At 39.5% G+C, this 18,857-nt stretch overlaps 4 protein-coding genes across 7 annotated transcripts; 2 read left to right on the top strand and 2 right to left on the bottom strand.

Annotated features, from left to right (window-relative positions):
- Nucleotides 1-9: 9 nt before the first annotated feature.
- Nucleotides 10-4,741, bottom strand: tlr21 (toll-like receptor 21). Its single transcript, XM_071470811.1, has 2 exons — nucleotides 4,606-4,741; nucleotides 10-3,124 (listed from the first exon to the last, which is right to left on the bottom strand). Exon 2 carries the CDS (start codon nucleotides 2,994-2,996, stop codon nucleotides 66-68), a length of 2,931 nt encoding a protein of 976 aa, XP_071326912.1. The 5' UTR covers nucleotides 2,997-3,124; nucleotides 4,606-4,741; the 3' UTR covers nucleotides 10-65.
- A 52-nt stretch (nucleotides 4,742-4,793) lies between these two features.
- Nucleotides 4,794-6,773, bottom strand: cnfn (cornifelin). The gene is made up of 4 exons (XM_071470843.1): nucleotides 6,405-6,773; nucleotides 5,994-6,119; nucleotides 5,774-5,910; nucleotides 4,794-5,591 (listed from the first exon to the last, which is right to left on the bottom strand). Exons 2-4 carry the CDS (start codon nucleotides 6,115-6,117, stop codon nucleotides 5,502-5,504), a joined length of 351 nt encoding a protein of 116 aa, XP_071326944.1. The 5' UTR covers nucleotides 6,118-6,119; nucleotides 6,405-6,773; the 3' UTR covers nucleotides 4,794-5,501.
- A 2,684-nt stretch (nucleotides 6,774-9,457) lies between these two features.
- Nucleotides 9,458-12,431, top strand: cxcr3.2 (chemokine (C-X-C motif) receptor 3, tandem duplicate 2). Of its 2 annotated transcripts, XM_071470823.1 has the most exons (3): nucleotides 9,458-9,575; nucleotides 10,113-10,179; nucleotides 10,562-12,391. In XM_071470823.1, the coding sequence occupies exons 2-3, from the start codon at nucleotides 10,144-10,146 to the stop codon at nucleotides 11,663-11,665; spliced, it is 1,140 nt and encodes a 379-aa protein (XP_071326924.1). In that variant the 5' UTR covers nucleotides 9,458-9,575; nucleotides 10,113-10,143; the 3' UTR covers nucleotides 11,666-12,391. The 2 variants fall into 2 exon arrangements, with proteins under 2 accessions (XP_071326924.1, XP_071326923.1); XM_071470822.1 differs by lacking the exon at nucleotides 9,458-9,575 and having other exon boundaries at nucleotides 9,996-10,179; nucleotides 10,562-12,431.
- Nucleotides 12,432-13,864: 1,433 nt separating this feature from the next.
- On the top strand, nucleotides 13,865-18,138 carry LOC139613864 (C-X-C chemokine receptor type 3-like). 3 transcript variants are annotated; one of them, XM_071470824.1, is made up of 3 exons: nucleotides 13,865-14,575; nucleotides 15,173-15,517; nucleotides 16,254-18,138. In XM_071470824.1, exons 1-3 carry the CDS (start codon nucleotides 14,573-14,575, stop codon nucleotides 17,001-17,003), a joined length of 1,098 nt encoding a protein of 365 aa, XP_071326925.1. In that variant the 5' UTR covers nucleotides 13,865-14,572; the 3' UTR covers nucleotides 17,004-18,138. The 3 variants fall into 3 exon arrangements, with proteins under 3 accessions (XP_071326925.1, XP_071326926.1, XP_071326927.1); XM_071470825.1 differs by having other exon boundaries at nucleotides 13,866-14,575; nucleotides 15,170-15,517; XM_071470826.1 differs by lacking the exon at nucleotides 13,865-14,575 and adding an exon at nucleotides 14,588-14,983 and having other exon boundaries at nucleotides 15,170-15,517.
- Nucleotides 18,139-18,857: the final 719 nt, after the last annotated feature.

Below are 18,857 nucleotides of genomic sequence, written 5' to 3'. Positions count from 1 at the left end.
GACTCATGATTCATGCTTGAATAAATGATGTTATTGTTAGTCTTACAATGCACAACACTGTTCTTTCACAAATATTGAATGACCCTCTCCCCACAGCAGAGACTTGAATGGTTCATTTCAGCAGTAACACAACCTTCTATTTCAGCATTTTCTTCTGTTTCGAGTTTGCTCCCCGTTCTCATTGCCCTACGTAGCTGATTCCAAAACAGCTCTTGGGCCTGCACTGGGTCGGTGCAGTCTGGGTCAGGCCACTGCAGATAAGTCTTTTTTAACATGACTTTCCTCATGCGGTGATAGGATGACAGCTGCCTCTCAGAGATTGGTTCCAGAAACACAAGGAGCAGAACGTCTCGGTGCTCATCAAAGAGTCGGTAGCTGGCAAGCTGGATTTCCAGAGAACACCACTCACTTTGTAGGAAATTCCTGCTCACCACACAAATAGTTTTACGGCTGCTGTATACAGCAGAGACAATGTTGTCCACAATATCACGTCCCAGTTCAAAGTCCCTGTGATGTAGGCAAAGTTTAAAAGATGATCCATTTTCCTCCAGGTTGGGCAGCAAATGGTTCATGACCCATTGTTCATCAGAGGAATTATAGGAAATAAATGCATCATATTTGCAGTTTTCCTCCTCCTCTCTGAGTCTGCGCCACTGATTACTAAACCAGGAACGGAACACATAGTAGCTGTACTTCATTGTCCAATAGAGTTTGACATAAAGTAAAGGAGTGACTGTGAACAGGAAGATCACAACTGCTGTGCTAAAGAACAGGTACTCTCCTAGATCTATGTAACAAACCTTGGTATCAAAGTTGTAGAATTTGAATTTTGCATCATGTTGGCACATCAGATTGTAGAGATATACTACCTGGACATCTGGGTTATTTTTTGTCCAGTTTTGCAGTAAGCTGTTCTGGCAGGTGCAGCTTAGAGGAATGTTACGTATGTCAAGGTAGAGGAGTTTAGGTAGACTTTGAAGTGCATCAACATGAATGCTCTGCATTACATTGCGGTTGAGCTGCAGTGATTGTAACTGTGTAAGATTCCCAAAAACATCCTTTGAGAAGTTCTGAATGCCCATGCTTTCTATAGTCAATTTCTTTAAATTTCTTAGATTTTTAAAGACTCCTGGTTCTAGGTGTGCCACCCCAACACAACACCTATCCAGTGTGAGGAAACGCAAGCTTGTCAAATCATCAAATACATCAGGAGCAAGATGATAGATGTTATTGTTGGTTAGATACAGAGATTTCAGTGAGTAGAGGCCACGAAAGAAATTGTGGGGTAAAACGGTAAAGCCATAAGGCCGCTGCCCATCTAATTTCAGATCACTGAGTTTGCTGAGATTCATAAATGGTGAGAGATTATTGTCAGTAAGGAAATGAATCTGATTACTTTGTAAATCTAGCACTGTGAGTGTATCTTGAAATGCATGATAGATGGAAGTGTCAATCTGTTTGAGGTTGTTTCCATCTAGGTATAGTTTGGACAGATTTTTTAGTCCATCAAGGCCTGATGGCTGAAAATAAGTGATCTTATTACCTCCAAGGTCCAATATACTCAGATTCTTAAGCCTGAGGAAGGTCCCATTGAAAATTACAGAAATACGATTGTTGCGTAAATTAAGGACTTGTAGTTTGAAATTATCTTCAAAAGTCTCATTGAACAAATCAGTTAAGAGGTTATTGTCCAAACGGAGTGTCACAAGCCTTTTTAGCCCTTTAAGAGCTTTACGATGTAGAAAAGCGATTGTGTTTATGTTCAGTTGTAGCCTTTGGATATTTGGCATATGTTGGAAAGCAAAAGCATTCACTGAGAGGATGCGATTGTAACGATAGCTCGCCTCTTCCAGATTTTTGAAATTATTTTGTGTTTTACAGGATTGGAGGGAGGTGAGATGGTTATGCTCTGCATTGAAGCTTTTAATGTGCGTCTGTTCCTTGAGAAAGTTTAGACAACTTGTGGTTTTCAGTTTGTTTCGGGATAGATCCAGATGCCCTGTGATTTTAGGACAATCATACAGGGCGTAGTTTGTTAGATTCTCAATCCCGTTATCACTCAGGTGCAGGTTTTTAATCCATTTAACCTTTCTCTTTAACAATCTGCATAGCTCCATGAGCAGGTTATCATTTTTTAGACCTGTACCAGAAAAATCAACATGACCAGCATTGATATTGCTGATGTTTAAAAACTCCACTACCCTGACATCTGTTGAACGCAAACGCAGATAGTTTATATGTCTCAAATCCACATCTTGAAAAGCCATCGCAGGGAGCCTAGAATTGTATGACAAATCTAGTAAGTTGATGAACCTGAGAAATGAATTTTTACATCCTAATGTAGACAGATTATTTCTACATATATATAAAGTAGTGAGGGATTCAGGTAGCGACACATTTGAGTGGTTGAGAGAGGTCAAACTGTTAAAGCAAAGGTCTAGTACCTTCAGATTCATTAGATGTGACACTGACTCAGCAATCCCTGAGAAATTTGTCAGATGGTTTTGCCTCATGATTAAAGTGTTTAGATTGAGAGTGGTAGAGAAAATGCCCTCAGGGAGCTGCTTTAATTTATTGTTTGTCAGCGAGAGAAAGGTGAGGTTGTGAAGGTCCTTAAACAGAGAAGAGTGCAGTTCTGATATGTAGTTAAAAGACAGATTTAGAGACTGAAGTTGATGCAAGTTTTCGAAGGCAGATGGATCGATGGTACTCAAGTTGTTATGATCTATTCTGAGGTATTGAAGGTTTGGTAGATGAACAAAGCTGTAGTTGCGGATGTGCGTCACATAAGTAACGGAGATGCTGAGATTGATGACAGATGTAGGCACATCATTTACAATAGCAGCCAAGTTCTCTTCCTTTCGACTGATGCACTTGAAAATGGTTCCATTTGAATATGGGTCTGCAATGCAGTTCTTAAAGCTGTAACCGCTGATGAGTTGAACAGCACCAAGAGCAAATGTAACTGACAACAGCTGATGAATTTGACCAGTCATCTTGTCTCGTTGTGGTCCAGAGAAACAGTCCTTTAAATAACTTTCATCTGCGTCTTTGTTGGCTTGGTTTGTTTGAATATGTTGAAAAGGTGTCAGGGTTGTTCATTAGTTGAACATGGTACAGGAATCTGAAAACAGAGAGCAGGAAATAACATATATCACATGTCATGTTGTACAAGCAAATTGAAAGACACATTTTCAAATTGTTCTAAGGGTCACATTCTCATCAGCTACTGTGCCTTTACATGAAAATTCTCACACTCTAAGCAGAAAAACTCTAATGCTACCACAGTTCCTTCCATTCACACTGTACATGTCTTGTTTACCTTTACATATAGCAGCTACATTTTCTATTTGAGAGAAGTAAAAGTTTTCATTAAATACAGTCATGTTTTAAGAAACAGTCCTCAAGGTTACGCCTAATGCGTGAGGGGTTGAAGTCACAAGGATGACTCCGTTCCTCTTTTATGATGTTTTCATATCCCTTTTCACTCTGGCACACACACACACACACACACACACACACATACTTCTACTTCTATCTTTGTGAGAACACTCTTTGACATAATGCATTCCCTAGCACCTTACCCTAACCCTAACCCTAACTGAGTGCCTAACCCTAACCTTAACCTAAACCTAATTCTAACCGTAACTCTAAAACCAAGTCTTAACCCTCAAAATGTGATTTTAAGGTGTCTCAAAAAGTGAGGACCGGCCAAAATGTCCTCACTTTCCCAAAATGTCCTCACTCTGTTCGTAAAATACTTTTTTTGGTCCTTACTATGTAGCAAGTACAAGTACACACACACACACACACACACATATATGTGCATATTTTCATGATTTGTGGTCTCAAACTGTTGGACCCCATACATATATGAGTGTATTTGTGCACACATACAGAATGTAATATAATATATACAGTATATGATATACATAATAGAAGACACATTTCAGCAGGCTCCTATAATAGTCTAAGCAGGTCTAAGCATTCTGTAATCCTCACCTGAGGATTACACCTATTGTGTGAGGTATTTCCCAAGAAATTTAGACCCCAAAGTCACAAGGATAATTCAGTTCTTCATTTATGTTTACATATCCCTTTTAGTTCTGCACTTCCATTGACCTTACTCCTCCTCCTCCTGACAATCGTTTCACTCTATCAAATTTTACACATAATACTGTTAAAAACATGCCTTGAAAGGATTGACATTGTTGGCTAAACAGCAAATAGTTTGGAGTTTACTTCTACAGGAACGGGCAACTCAGATATAGCAACATTTTGTGTCAGTCTTCATGAGTAATGTGTCATTAACACAGACAGGGAGACTTTTGAGTAACTCTTGTACCTTTGTACCCTATGATAAACATTCCCCCGTTATTTCGCCTACATTTTAGTTTTTACCCCTTTAAAGAAGGTATTTTAGCCTAAAACTGACTTTTGCTCAAAAAACACAACAAGAAAAAAATGTAATATCATGAGAGAAGCCGTCCTCATGCAGTATAATCATTCACATAATAATTTCACACTTGTCTCATCAGAAAAGTAATTGCCAAATATGTTACTAAATTTTTTTATAAACTTAATGGTTTGCCATGACAGCCTTACCTGTTCAAAGGAATGTTGCTCACCTGACCGTGCCTTATCAGAAAGCGTCGTTGTATTGTGGTCATCTTAAATAAACACTAAATTAGAAAGAGGAAGATGGTTGCTGCCCATGTTTTTCCTTCCATATTCAGTTCCAGTGAATCACATGTAAAAAAAACAAAAAAACAAAAAAAATCCTACAACACAGGATAATTCCACAAGGTTTTATTGAAACACTGTTGTTTGAATGTATCAGTTAATTAAACATTCATAAAATATTTGTTTTATAGATTATTTGATGAATACATTACCAAATAATATAGTATACAAGAAAAGCAATATTTAGGTACATTACATTCCAAAATAAATAATGTGTGTTCAGCCATATAAACGTGCTAATTTACTGTATGGGGAAAGTCATTGTTTCTGTAAATCTCAGCGTTTCCTTCTTCATGTCTTCGAAAGATTGTTGCATAAAGACAGTTCCGTCACAGCGAGTCGCTGTTTAACTTTTACTGAGAGACGATGTGTGAGTGTAAAAGTTTAGGCCTGTTGAAATACTGAATTATTTCTCTGTTGTCCTTTTCTTCCATCTCTGCGATTCGGTGAATGTCTGCCCACATCTCTGATTTGTTTAAATATGTATGATATAGGTATAATATAAAATGTAGAGTTTATGTAGTATAGAATAATAAAGTGAAACAAAAGGGCAGTTCAGTCTGATTATCTGGCTATTATTCTTACATTGTAAACCTTGGTCTGCTGTCCTTTTTTGACAATAGCTTGCTTAATTATGGTTATGCCATTATAGCAAATTTCAATTTCAAATACAGAAATAATGTCCAGACCAAGAAATGTAAATATCCTCATGTGCATTCCCCTTGCATTTTGATAATTAGATGCAATGTCCCTTCTTTTTATCCTCTCATCTTTTGCTCCCGTGCCATCTGACACAGTCCACACAGAGGCAGGCAGGCCATGACAACCCAGTCATCACACACTGAGCCCTGGGAAAAAGCACAGGCAGAGTAAACTGGTTGCAATCATCATTATCTTGTTTGTGGTGAACAATATTATTTTAAAGAGAGATACAAGGGCTGCATATAATGCATCCTATTTTCAGCACAAAATCAGTTGTATTGTTGTTTTTCTCCTCTAATCAGTAGTTGGACAACATGATCACACTTACTTCAATGTTGTATCTGCTGCGGACACTTGTCCTTAGAGCAATCATGGCACCGGGAAGGAAGGGCAGGCAGCAGCTGTCCCCGTTGTCCTGAGCCACCTTACAGCCCAGGATACATGGGACAAATGTTGCACAAAGACCTGGAGGTGAAAGACATTTTGTCATATGGGAATTCATTTCACTGTGTGGGTTAATTTCTGCTTGTGTGCATAAAATCACATACAGATGCCACAGTCTTCACAGCAGTCGCACACATTTGAACTCCAATCTGATGATCCAGGGGACACAGTGTACTGTGTTCCTGAGACCTGAGGCTGCAAGTTGATCACATTTGACTGGAACGCCATCACTGAAAGTGGAAGAAAAGGACTTTGAGGAAGAGTGAAATTTTAAAATGTCACGCAGATCAAGAAAATATTCTGCTCCATGTCCAGTGCTGTGCCACTGAAGCTTCTGAAGGTTTTCTTTCCAACCAAAAACTGTTTTTAAGCTTTTTTCACTAATGGTGCACCACAAACAAGAGAGGGATGCATTACATTAGTAGAATATTTTACTGTAATCACTGGAATTAAAACATTAAGACTCTTCCATGACAACCTTAGTTTCGAGGAAATATTGCTTCACAAAATCTCACCTGATCTTTCTCCCTGAGATTGGTGCGTTCTGACGTTGTTGATGGTCACGGGCTAAATCCACAAACAGGAGGGCAAGGGGATGGCCACAGCTCTTATACCCAGTGTGACATCAGTCATACATCTGGGCCCAGTTTCTATGCTGATATGACAGGGCAAACAATGACCATTTGAGCTAGTACAAACACCTTGTGAAGACAAAACTCAAATGTTTAGTTTTGGGGCGTACCACGTCTTTCAAAAGGGTGCACCTAACATGACGCGGTTTTTATCAGCATATATTGTAATTGAGGAACAAAGTCGGCATATAGTGCCTATGTGTATTTTAGCAATTTATAAACTAGGTTAGTGCAGGTGCGGTGTGTGTACACACTGTGGGCCCAGCTCTGTGAATGGGAGCCGTGACCATCAAGCACAGTCCTGAGTTGAATGTAAAAAAGGTTTGTGCTGCAATACTTACTTTTTGTCAGTCCATATACATATTTGTATGGTATGTCCAGATGTATACATGGGTCGACAGAAAACAGTGGTGAACAGCATCTAACACGTGCATGATGTGGTTATATAAGACGAAAGAGATTTTTCCAAACTATTTAGAATACAGCACCTGTGTTTTTTTTATTTGTTTATCTAAGGAAATCCATAAGCTGTAGACCCAATAATTATCTAAATGGAGTCTTTAATCCATAATACATAAAACAAAAACAACACCTAAAAGTTTGAAAGTGAACAATGTAAAATAGAAATACCACTGTTTTATTTATTGTTTCAATCCAAACAGTATAAAAATGATATAATTGCACAGATATCCAACACAAAATAACACTGTTTCAGCTGTACATAAGTCAGAAATGTAATATAATTGAATTTAACTGGTCACTAGTACACTCCAACAACCTGTAAATATTTCACCATTTATAAACGTAACCTGATGCTAAACATTTGATCTTCACTCTCTGTCTGGGGTCCTGGAAACCTTAAACAGCTCAAAAAACACACACTTTGATGCTCAAAGACTTCTCCTGATTTTATATGAAGTCATTATAAAACTGAAGTTATTTTTCAGAGACCTCTGCTGTAAAACCTGACTAAACACAATGGACTTTCATATGCTCTTTATCAGTGGTTGACGTTAACAGTACTTTTTATGCAGCACTACCCTCCTGAATCCCAAATATGTCTGTTTATTGTTTATTTATTGACCTCAAATATAAATGTATGTCAGTATGCAAGATAACATAGATATCTTTGTCTGTGAATAACTTTTTTACAAGCAAAAGGAAGTTGTATTTGTTAATAGATAACCCATATAACATATTAAACATGAACTATTTCCTTATAAGGTGTATTAACTACGTTTTATTGCCATTTATTGAAACTTCTTTTTTTTTTTTGGACTTGCATAGTTTTATTGAAGAGTGGCCTTAAATCATGATCCCACAAAGAAATCTGAGCAGCAGCCATTATGAACCAAACTCAGATTACAGGAACACCTGCCAACACAAGACAGGGCAGATAAGAGTGGGCTGTTGTTATGCTGTGCCGTGACTCATGTCCTGCATGTCTAATTTCACATACCTCTTAAAGAACAGCTTCCAGTTAACATCTCAAATGCACTCATTTGCATTTTTCAAATTTGCTTGACAAATGTTCTCACAGTGCTCGGGTTTCGAATCTGGGCGTGCTCTAAATCAAAAAAAAAGAAAAGAAATAAAACAAGATTTTCTTTTTTAAATCTTTGTTTAAATCAGGTTTTCCTGAGTTGACTAAAACCAAACAACTTTTGAAAACAACCTTTGACCAGAACAACATGTCATTATGGTTGCTGCTAAGAAGAGAAATGTCCCACGGGAATAACTTACAGATTTGGTTGAGATATTTGAGTTGTAAAACTGGGTAGTCCAGGTTGATCTATCAGCTGATAAGTAACAAGGACTTGCAACACAGAAATGCCAAACCGGGGTGAGGCAATTTAGAAATACTGTCTCCATTACATAATTTGTCCACTAGAGAGCACTGACACGTTGCTGATACATCATTATCACATTTTTCAAACTTCCAAATATTGTTATCAGAATCAGCCTCAAAAATCCTGTAATGGTCAACCATAGTTTGGGCTATGGTTCACTACAGAGAGGCACTTAAGCCTGCAACTGGGCAACTGAGTGACCCATGTTTTAAAAAATGAAAATGAAGCATCAAAGTGTGCTATTATGACACCAGACACATCTTTTTTTTATAGGCATTGTGGCTCTTAGAAGAGCAGTGATGGTCACCTGCCCCACCTGTACTAAATTACATTCAGACATAACTTTAGTAATATGTTTCTATTGCACTATTCATCATACAAACAAGATTATGGCAGAAGGAAGTAAAACAACTTTGCACAATTATACAATTTACCAGAAGACTCATGGTTGAGACAGAGGGAACCACAATTGTATTCAGTTCCTCTCACATTGCTTTTTTTAAAAAAGAAAAAAAGAAAAAAAGGAATATAGTATAGTAATACTGAAATACACTTCCCTCATATTGTCCATCCCATCGCCCTGTGGTTTATGGAAGTAACAAAAAAGGTCCTCCGTGACTCATGTCTGCACTTCATCTCTCAAGCAGTTTTTGAGTCTTGTTTGTCATCGACCTAACATAATCTTATGAACAGAATAATTTCATCTTAACTTCCTTTAAATCGTCATCTAAACCCTTTCAAACTTTTGGTGTGAAAAAAAAAGTGGGCAGAATATCAGTTTCAGTGGAGATCCACTGTACTGAGGTCTTATCAATTCAATTTTATTTGTATAGCGCCAAATCATAATATACATTATCTCAAGGGACTTTAAAGGGTAAGGTCAAGACCTTACTTTGTTACAGAGAAAAAACCAACAGTTCCCACAAAGAGCAAGTGCTTGGCGACAGGGGGGGAGGAAAAACTCCCTTTTAACAGGAAGAAACCTCCAACAGAACCGGACTCAGGGTGGGTGGCCGTCTGCCTCGACCGATTGGTCAGGCATCTGCAGAAAGGTGTGATTTCTGCATCACCAGATTATTTTAACTCATATTTATTCTTTTAACAACATGGATTTCCTGTTGTGGTATTTTTAAGTGTATCTAGTCGACTATAGCATTCTGCCCCCCTTAGTTTGCATCCTGTCTTCCTTACAAGGTCTCAGAGGGTAAGTGAATCTTGTCCACCTTAATATGCATGTAAATAGTTCTAGTTACCACAATAGTCTGGATGTAATGCTTAACTTTTCAAAACAAGCTGAACATAAAGAACAACATAGTGGAGAGTGCGAAATTCTGGCCAGCCAAGCACTTTCACTTCTTTTTGTGAAAGCAGCTTCTGCTTATAATGGAGTAAATTCCCATAAACTTCGTTCCCTTTATGAAGGATTTTATATGTTAAAATAAATTGGATGTGCATGTAGGTGCACAATCCAGAAAATAGAATATCTTTCCATGAAGAGTACACCAGTCATGCATTGTCTGTCTGACGGAGCTGGCTGAAGTTCAAGTTTTAAAACATATGTCATAATTTTCCTGAGACAGTCATCAATTCCCACTGCAGCTATGTTTGCATCTGTCTGAAATGTGTGAGGATTCAGTTCCTGAAACAATGACTTCTTCTTTCTGTAGTGTGGAAAATACACAGAGACAAAGGTTTTTTTGCAAATGTGTTTATGAGTAGATTGTGCTCTCTTGACTCTCAGGGAATCTGCTGCCTCGTTGTTTGCTACAAATATGGATCAAGTCATGCCAACCACAGAAGATTACTGGGTGAGTGACTGTTTCTGTAATATAATGCTGATACTGAATGATACTGACTGATCTTCAGGAGACACAATGTAATCTATACAAGTCTCTGTAAGATGTTATCTGTAAGGCGAGTAAATAAACCACCATTGTAGATAACATAATCCTCCAGATATTCTTAGACTATAGTTAATTCATTGATTAAGTATCTAACACATTAATTAATTATTTTTTAGATTTCCTTTTTGATTAGTTCTAATATGGAAATGTTAGTCCAAAAAAACAGCCCTTAATAAGGTTTAAGTAAATTAAGAAATGATGAGACAGATGGAAACCCGTTAGTGAGCTCAGCTTTTCTTTGAAAACCCATGTCCTTTATGTATCTGACAGTTTCTCTCTCTTGCAGGGCTTTGACTATGAAGAAAATTACACCTCGTCCCCTGAAGTGAGCAGGACTCATGCAGCCCCATGCTTACAGGAAGACCTCTACGGGTTTGCACAGAAGTACTCCCCTGCTGTTTACTCTCTGGTGTTCCTCCTGGCTGTTGTAGGCAACGTGCTGGTGCTGTGTGTGATCCGTCGCTACCGAAACTCTGTGAGCGGTGGTGCCTGTGCCTTCTCTCTGACCGACACCTTCCTCCTCCACCTGGCCATTTCAGACATCCTGCTGGCCCTCACCCTGCCCCTTTTTGCAGTGCAGTGGGCTCACCAGTGGGTGTTTGGTTTGGCTGCTTGTAAAATCTCCGGTGCCCTCTTCTCTCTGAACCGCTACAGTGGCATCCTTTTCCTGGCCTGCATCAGCTTTGACCGATACCTGGCCATCGTTCACGCTGTCAGCTCTGGTTGGAAGCGCAACAACACCTGCCATGCCCAGTTTGCATGTGCTTTCATCTGGGTGGGCTGCCTGGGCCTGAGTGGGATTGACATGACCTTCAAACAGGTAGTGGTGGTGAACACTGTGGGACACCACAGGCCACTCCTGTGTCAGGTGTGGTTCACTGAGAACTCCACACAGTGGCAGGTGGGACTGCAGCTGGTCAGTTTGATTCTGGGTTTCGGGCTCCCTCTGTTGATCATGCTCTACTGCTACATTCGCATCTTCAGGTCTCTGTGCAATGCCACTCGCCGCCAAAAGCGCAAGTCTCTCCGCCTCATCATCTCCCTGGTGTCTGTGTTTGTCATCTGCTGGGCGCCGTACAACTGCTTCCAGCTGGTAGATAGTCTGCACAGGTTGGGCATTGTGACTGGAGGTTGCCAGTTTGGCCATGTGGTGGACATTGGGACTCTGATCACTGAAAGTCTGGGGCTGTCGCACTGTGCCCTGAACCCTCTGTTGTATGGCTTTGTGGGGGTGAAGTTCAGGAGGGAGCTGGTAAGAATGTGTAAGGGGCTGCTGAGACAGAGAGGCTGGCTGGGGATGGAAGGATGGAGGCAGAGGAGGCTTCGAAGAACCACAGGCTCCTTCAGTTCTGCAGAAAGTGAAAACACCTCCTACTCTGTCATGGTGTGAAACTGGTTAGAGAGACAGGAAGAAAGAGGTAGATGTGTGTGCGGTTTTGAGAGAGAGACAGGGTTTGGTGTGGGAGAAACATAGAAAATAAACTGAGCTGAATTCAAAGAATAAAAGAATGTATGTTCAGTTTAATTAAGACTTTTAAAATGTTCTTAGAGGAAAAAGTTTTTCACCATTTCTATGATGTATTTCTTTCAATGGTGCTTTTGCCATCTGGTGGTCAGTATGGTGCAGCTTACAACAGCTTGTTTTGTTGTTTCTTTTTATTTTCAGAATATTGTAATAAAATTGTGAAGTGAGATTGAGTCGCAGAGTAAAACAGAATTCTGTAGCCCAAATGTTGATGCTATGAAAGGTTAAATCCTATGTAACATCTAGATTTCTTCATACTTACAGAAATGCTTGTTCAGCACTAAAGATGTGGCCTGTGGCATCAGTAGTCATTTCTCAAACCTTTACATTCAAGAGTGTTTTTCTCATCATATACTCATCAGACAGAAAAACAAACATCACCTCATAGAAAAGGGAAAATGTTTGTATAATTTGAAATGTATGTTTTGAAATTCTCAGGAGGGGGTTCAGCTTCAGTTTTTTGCTGGTATTTTTACAGCTCCTCTGTCAGCTGTGTGTTTCAAAATATTACTCTGTGCTGCAAAAGAGGAAATGAATATGACTGTTTTTGAGTTTTGTATGTATCATTAAAACCCAACATCTTTGTGAGATACAAAGACTTTTGTAATAAATATTTTGGAATAAAAACAAAGTGTCATGTCTGTTTTACATCAAACTGTGATGATGGGACAGAGTGTCTTGGAGAGGATAGTGCATCTGCTTCTGAGCCACTGTGACAGCAATAGAAGTGCAAAAGTGAAGTTAATATTATTTGCACAAATAAGAGTTCAGTGAGAGTTCAATGTGAGATTAATCAAAGCAAGTTTATTCAGATCCTATACTTAAGTAAAAGTTATGATACTGCAATGTAAAAAAATACTCCATTGGTAAATGATAGCCCGCGTTACTGACATATTAATTCATAAGGTATAATTATCATGCAATATTTCACAGTTGTAGCTGATCCAGGTGCAGCTAGTTAAACAGTTTAGTCCAATGGTTCTGAACCTAGATGTGGATCCCTGCAAAGGTCATAATGGGAGAAAAAAGGAAAAACAAAGTTCTACATAAATTTGTGTTACATTTTTTTTTCTCTTATCTCCAGTCTATTTTTGCGTGTGTGTGTGTGTGTGTGTGTGTGTGTGTGTGTAACATAGGCCTATTGGAAAATTTGACCTCTCTTTGGTGGAAACTGTGCATCTAACAACTCACAGACATCTTAGACATGATACGTGGCTCCAAACACACACTGCTTTTTATAAAGTGTTACCACTAATCTTTATCAATGCGCTGTATTTTATAGGCCTATTATTTATTATATAAATTTTAATTAATAAAATTAAAATTAGACAAAAAAGTCAAATTAATCTCAAAAGCAACTTGTAAATGCCATTGTTTGGTGTAAAAAAAAAAAGTTGCCTACAATCTTTTCTTTTGAAAAGTGATGAAAAAGAAGTGTAAAGTAGCTTAAAATGGAAATGCTGAAGTACAAGTACATCAAAATTGTGCTTAAAAAACAGCCTGCATATATATATATATATATATATATATATATATATAGGTTTTTTTTTACTCTAACCTGTACCTTTTTGAGACCAGGCTGTCACTGTGCACCGTGTAAAATAGATCTAGTGCTCACTTTGGAAACACAAGCACAACAGTTCCACCTAGTGAAAAGATATATATATATTTTTTTTTGTTTGTTTGTTTGTTTTTTTGTTTGTTTTTTTGTTTTGTTTTGTTTTGTTTTGTTTTTTTGTTTTTTTACACAAGCACAACAGTTCCACCTAGTGGAAAGATATATATATATATATATATATATATATGTATGTATGTATTTTTTGTTTGTTTGTGTTTGTTTTTTTTTTTGTTTTGGGGGTTTTTTTTCTTTTGTTTTTTTGTTTTTTGTTTTTTGTTTTTTGTTGTTTTTTTTGTTTTTTTTTCTCCACAAGCACAACAGTTCCACCTAGTGGAAAGCGGCTCCATGTGCGGCGCGTCGTCTGCTTTGTGTCCAGCGCTCCGCGGTTGTATCAAGTCAGGCTCAGTCGGAACGCGGAAGTTGGGGAATTTACCCTTCAAAATTACGCACCTATTTTCCACCCTAATATTTTTGGCTGTAGAGACTGTGCCGTTTTTTCATAACCTGCGCTTTTTACTGCAAACTAAATGCACTTGTAGATTTTTCAGCCTCTTTCTCTAAAAGTTCTACTTGCAGGCGCCGCGGTGAATTTGATTAAGGGTTTTATTTTGAAAAACAATCAAGGGTGACTCTGTATCTCCTGTGAATAAGTAAAGGTTACCCCATACGAGCAAGCTGACGATTGGAGACTCCAAACAGTCAATGTGGAAGAAAAGGAAGTGCATGTGCATATACTTTAATACAAATAGTCTAAACGACGCAGCCAGTATCGGTATGTCTGCGTAATGCACCGGTGTTGGAGCCACTAAAACTTCAGTCGGTGAGCGTAGTTCTCCGCGTTTTTTTTTTTTTTGTTTGTTTGTTTTGTTTTTGTTCTACGCCGCTGTCTTGTTTTTTTCACCTTCAGCTCAGTTAAGCATTAGAGTCTAACCCTCAGTACAAGTTTGGCGGTGCTTCCTAAAGTTTGCGCGCAGGCACGGAGAAAGCCTCTGGAGTTGACAGGCGCCCTCCCCTCCCTCCAAAAACAGCCACCGTTTCATCTGTGCAGATCAGGTTGACCCCGGTGTGAGGAGATACGTGTAGGTTGCTGTGTTTGTTTCTTTTTTCAAAGTGTAATCGATTCACAGACTCTGACTCTGCAGCCGCAGCTTTTTATGGTAAGTGAGATAAAATATTTGCGAAGCTCTCAGCGTCGTGTTATAAATATACTGTATTTCATAATAAGCATTAACTTGCTGTACATTTAGTTGGAGCTACTAATAAAACGAAGTCTTTCCCTTTCTGTTTCGTCTTTTCGCCTCTGATGGGAAACTGCTGCTTGTGGTACAGCCTAATGCATATTTATCTACTCAAATCTCTCCTATCTTAGCACATAAGAGCACTTTTTGTTTCCAGGCACAGACCTGCACTTCTGCTTCAGCAGCAGCAGCAAAAGCTCACAGCTGCTGTGCATAAAATAGCTTTACAGTTTTTGTGTGTGCGTGTGCATGACCGAGGGGAACTGTGCTTTCCGTTGAACCCACTCCACAGTTGCTTCATCCAGTGACATCACGTCCCCATGTGAGGTATGTGTGAAGCTGAGCATGATTATAAATCATGAGCCGGGCTTCCCAGAGGGGATTTTAAAGACTTTGCTTCAGCTGATGATACACAGTAAAAGGAGAGAGAGAGAGGAGTGAATAAGCTGATATTTTTGACAGCTGGCCTCTGAGGCACTGCACCATTTTTGATTTCTCTTTGTGTCTCCACAGTAGAAGAGCATGGACGTGGAACTCGGTGGATTTCTGAACCAGAACACTACCTATGATTACAGTGAGGATTATGAGTATAATGATGAATCCAAAGGCAGTGAGGCAGTGTTGATCCCGGTTCTGTACTCCGTGGCGCTGGTTGTAGGTCTGCTGGGGAATGTGCTGCTCCTGGCTGCTCTGGCACGGAAGAGGCGATTTTGGAGTATATCAGACACCTTTGTCCTCCACCTGGGTGTCGCAGACATCCTGCTGCTGCTGACCCTGGCCATCCGGGCTGCACAGGCTGCTCAATATTATGGAACAAACTCAGGGAATGCTCTCTGCAAGATCAGTGGAGCTGTTTTCCATGTAAGTATCAAGTGGTGTGTGGCTCAGGCAGGGAGTGAAAGTGAAAGGGAAATATTTTCAGTGAAGCTGTGAGAAGTTTGTGCTTGGCTGAAGGCCATTATTTCTTGCTGCAGAAAGACTCTTGGCAGACAAGATTTATTGTCATTAATTCTGTTATTGAGCAAGTGAACTCCCTTAGTGACATCCGGATTCCAGGCATTTCAGCATTTCTGGGAAAAGGGAAGAGGAGTGAGAGTGAAAGTTTAGTGATAAAGATGGCTGAGAGGTTTCTGTGTTACACTAGATCAGAGTAAAGGAGTCACTATATACTGGCATTGAATATAGCTGTCATATTTGAAAAATGAAATACAGAGATCATGTTAATAATACACATATGATGATATCGTGAAATATTGATCAGTTCATCTGTTTGCCTTTTCAGCATCCATTAAGCGTAATTGTTGTTTTTGTACGTTTGAGTAGTTTAAATACAGAGTCTCTCTCTCTCTCCCCCTTGCATGCACTCATATTTTAGTCCAATTCATTTGGCAAAAAAGGGACAAAACACATAATAAACAAAGTTAAAGATGAATTTGACTGAAAACATTGTTATAATTTTATTTTATATAGGAAATATGAATAGATATTGCCTGTAATATCGTTAACATGAATCCTTTTGGCCACAATAATCGTGTATTGAAAGTCTGATGTGACAGCCCTAGATCAGAGTTTTAACTTTTCCATCTCTATTTCTTAGATCAACTTCTACTGTGGAATCTATCTGCTGGTTTGCATCAGTCTAGATTGCTGCCTGTCCATCACCCACACTACGCAGCTGTGCTTCCACAAGAAACCTGTGTTAGTTCATCTCAGCTGCCTGTCAGTCTGGCTCATCTCCATCCTCCTCACCATCCCTGACTGGATTTTTCTAAAGGCTGAGGAAGGTGGAACCCAAGAGAAAACACTGTGTCAGTACCCTGAGCCATTAACTCCCTGGCGCCTGCTCCAGCACATACTGGGTCTCTTGTTGCCTGCAGCCACCCTGATAATCTGCTTCTGTGTCCTTCAATGGCTGCATGGCAGATCCAAAAGCCTCCAGAAGAAGAGAGCCATCAGGGTCATCCTGCCCCTGGTGGTGGTCTTCTTTCTCTGCTGGATGCCACACAACATCACACTCATTGTGGCCACCTACAGGAACCACTCAAAGAAGCCTGACGATGCTTCATCTGGAAATCCTGAAGATTCCCTGAAAACGGCTCTGATGGTCACAACTGTTCTGGCCTGCTTTCATGCCTGCCTCAGGCCCCTGCTCTACCTCAGCCTGTGTAGAAACTTCAGGAAACAGACCCTGGCCATGTTGAGATGTGCCACAGATGAATCTAAAAGCTCACTGTGGGAGCTGGGTGTGGGCAAGGAAGTCGTGCCTGAGCAGAGTCATGAGACAGAAGAGCTGAAACAGATGACGAGTGCGGATGATCAGAAGGTGCAGTCAACACAGTGCTTGTGAATAGACAAAAATCACCTGTGACTCAAAATTCGTCTGAACAATGAACTTAAGATGAAGTTATGTCATGGGATCAATGGGTGGAGGGCTGTATTCTGTGTAATGATGAGAAACAGATATTTATATATAAAAAAAAAAACCCAACTCCCCCACATTGCACTTTAATGTGAAGGCTTCAGAGCCACGTCATGGTGTCACATGGTGACATCTAACTTTCATTTTGTAATCACTATTGCACAACTTAAGCTTGTCACCCTAAATCATGAGTTTTTTTGTTATTCCATTTTGGATATATATTTTTTTACTGTGCATTAATGTTATTGTTTTAATGAGTATCATCATTGTTGTTATCATAATTGAAAGCAAACTGTTGCATCATATACAGCATGAAGAAACTGTTGTGTCAGTGAACAGGTGTTAAACAATCATCATGTAACTATTGCCATAATTGTTGACATAATATGGAATATAAGCTCTTATCTTTGCCAGTTTTATTGTATGGTTGTATTTAAAAGTCTGACACAGTTTATAACTTTATTACTTATTACTTCTGATAACATATCGTAAACTGTTCCACTTTTCATTTAACGTCTCCTGCTTATCTGACAGCAGTAAAGACCATGTGGATTCCACGATTGCACAGTGAGTGTGTGGATTTTATGTTTGTGGCCATGATGCCGTGAGGGAATTTCCCACGGCAAATCCCACGGCCTTCTTTTCTTTTCGACTTCACTGTTGCAACATGGACATGTGTGGTCTGTGGGACACTGGATAATGTAAACAGGTGGTGATGTCATCAGTCAGGTGACAGAGGAAGACAGAGGAGGAGGGAGAGGGGAGAAAAGCTCTCTCTACTGGGGCTGCAGCCTGCTCATAGCTCTCTGCCTACCCTCATCTGAAGACTTGTCTGTTGGGAGAAAGAACTGTAGCATGCTTTGTTTGTGAGGGCGTCTGACTGGAGAAAAAAAGAATGTAGTTATTTTAAAGATCACAGCACATGTTGTTCCGAGTACCAACTCTGTGATTTTACCATCACACTGCTATGTTATAGCCTGCCAGGCCCAGCCTGAGTCCTGGGCTCAAGGTAATGTTAACACTTACAAATGTGATCTGAAATAAAGTTTTTCTTTCACAATTACGTAATATAATTTCACACTTGAAATGAAACTGTGTCACTTCCTGTAGTCTGCCTATTTTCCTTCCTCTTCTTTCTCTAACCTGAGTGGTGTTGAAGTTCATCTAAAGCTGAAGCCTTATTGTGGACAATGGAGAATGCAGCTTGACTGTAGCAGAGGCAACATGTCACAGTTATAGCACTGAAGGTTATAAGCGGTAAGCATTGCATCAGATTGAAGTGTCATTTCCTGCTTGCGCTAGACCCTATCTGTGAACAAAGGCAGAGACAAGCAGCTAATTAGAAATATTTTCACAAGCCTTTTATCAGCACAAACATGTTCACAGGACACGGAATATACTTCACAAAAATAATTAAAAACATTCAGGATGATAACAACACACCACACAAAGCTTGATATGTCTGAACAGGCCTGAAGTCAAAGAACTGTGGAAGAGTAAAAAACCCTGCCACTTACATGGCCCTCAGCCAAAGTGACTGAACCTCGTGACTGTTAAACCTGTTGATACACTGCTTGTTGCCACAATGTTTCTTACACCACCACCACCTATACTCGGATATTTGCCTCTCTTGCAAATAACAAGTGAGAAGGGACAGCACTGGTGGCACACAGTGGTTTTTATAGTTATCATGCATGTTGGGTTTCAATGGAGACGTTAGCCACAGGTCTCAAGTTTTTCTCAGCACCTCTCGCTCATCAATTTCTTATCTCATTTCTGTGT

The sequence above is a fragment of the Trachinotus anak genome, unplaced genomic scaffold (genome assembly GCF_046630095.1).
Source record: "Trachinotus anak isolate AG129_WGS33_773 ecotype Australia unplaced genomic scaffold, CSIRO_AGI_Tana_v1 ptg000032l, whole genome shotgun sequence".
Lineage (NCBI taxonomy): Eukaryota > Metazoa > Chordata > Actinopteri > Carangiformes > Carangidae > Trachinotus > Trachinotus anak.
This window is presented reverse-complemented; position numbering and strand designations above follow the sequence as displayed.

Coding starts and splice junctions, on each gene's coding strand:
- tlr21 (XM_071470811.1), bottom strand. CDS start 2,996: ATGACTGGTCAAATTCATCAGCTGTTGTCAGTTACATTTGCTCTTGGT.
- cnfn (XM_071470843.1), bottom strand. CDS start 6,117: ATGGCGTTCCAGTCAAATGTGATCAACTTGCAGCCTCAGGTCTCAGGA. Junction 5,911..5,993: donor CTGTGAAGACTGTGGCATCT/GTATGTGATTTT, acceptor TTTCACCTCCAG/GTCTTTGTGCAACATTTGTC. Junction 5,592..5,773: donor GCAGCAGATACAACATTGAA/GTAAGTGTGATC, acceptor GCTTTTTCCCAG/GGCTCAGTGTGTGATGACTG.
- cxcr3.2 (XM_071470822.1), top strand. CDS start 10,144: ATGGATCAAGTCATGCCAACCACAGAAGATTACTGG. Junction 10,180..10,561: donor CAACCACAGAAGATTACTGG/GTGAGTGACTGT, acceptor TCTCTCTTGCAG/GGCTTTGACTATGAAGAAAA.
- LOC139613864 (XM_071470824.1), top strand. Junction 15,518..16,253: donor TCAGTGGAGCTGTTTTCCAT/GTAAGTATCAAG, acceptor TCTATTTCTTAG/ATCAACTTCTACTGTGGAAT.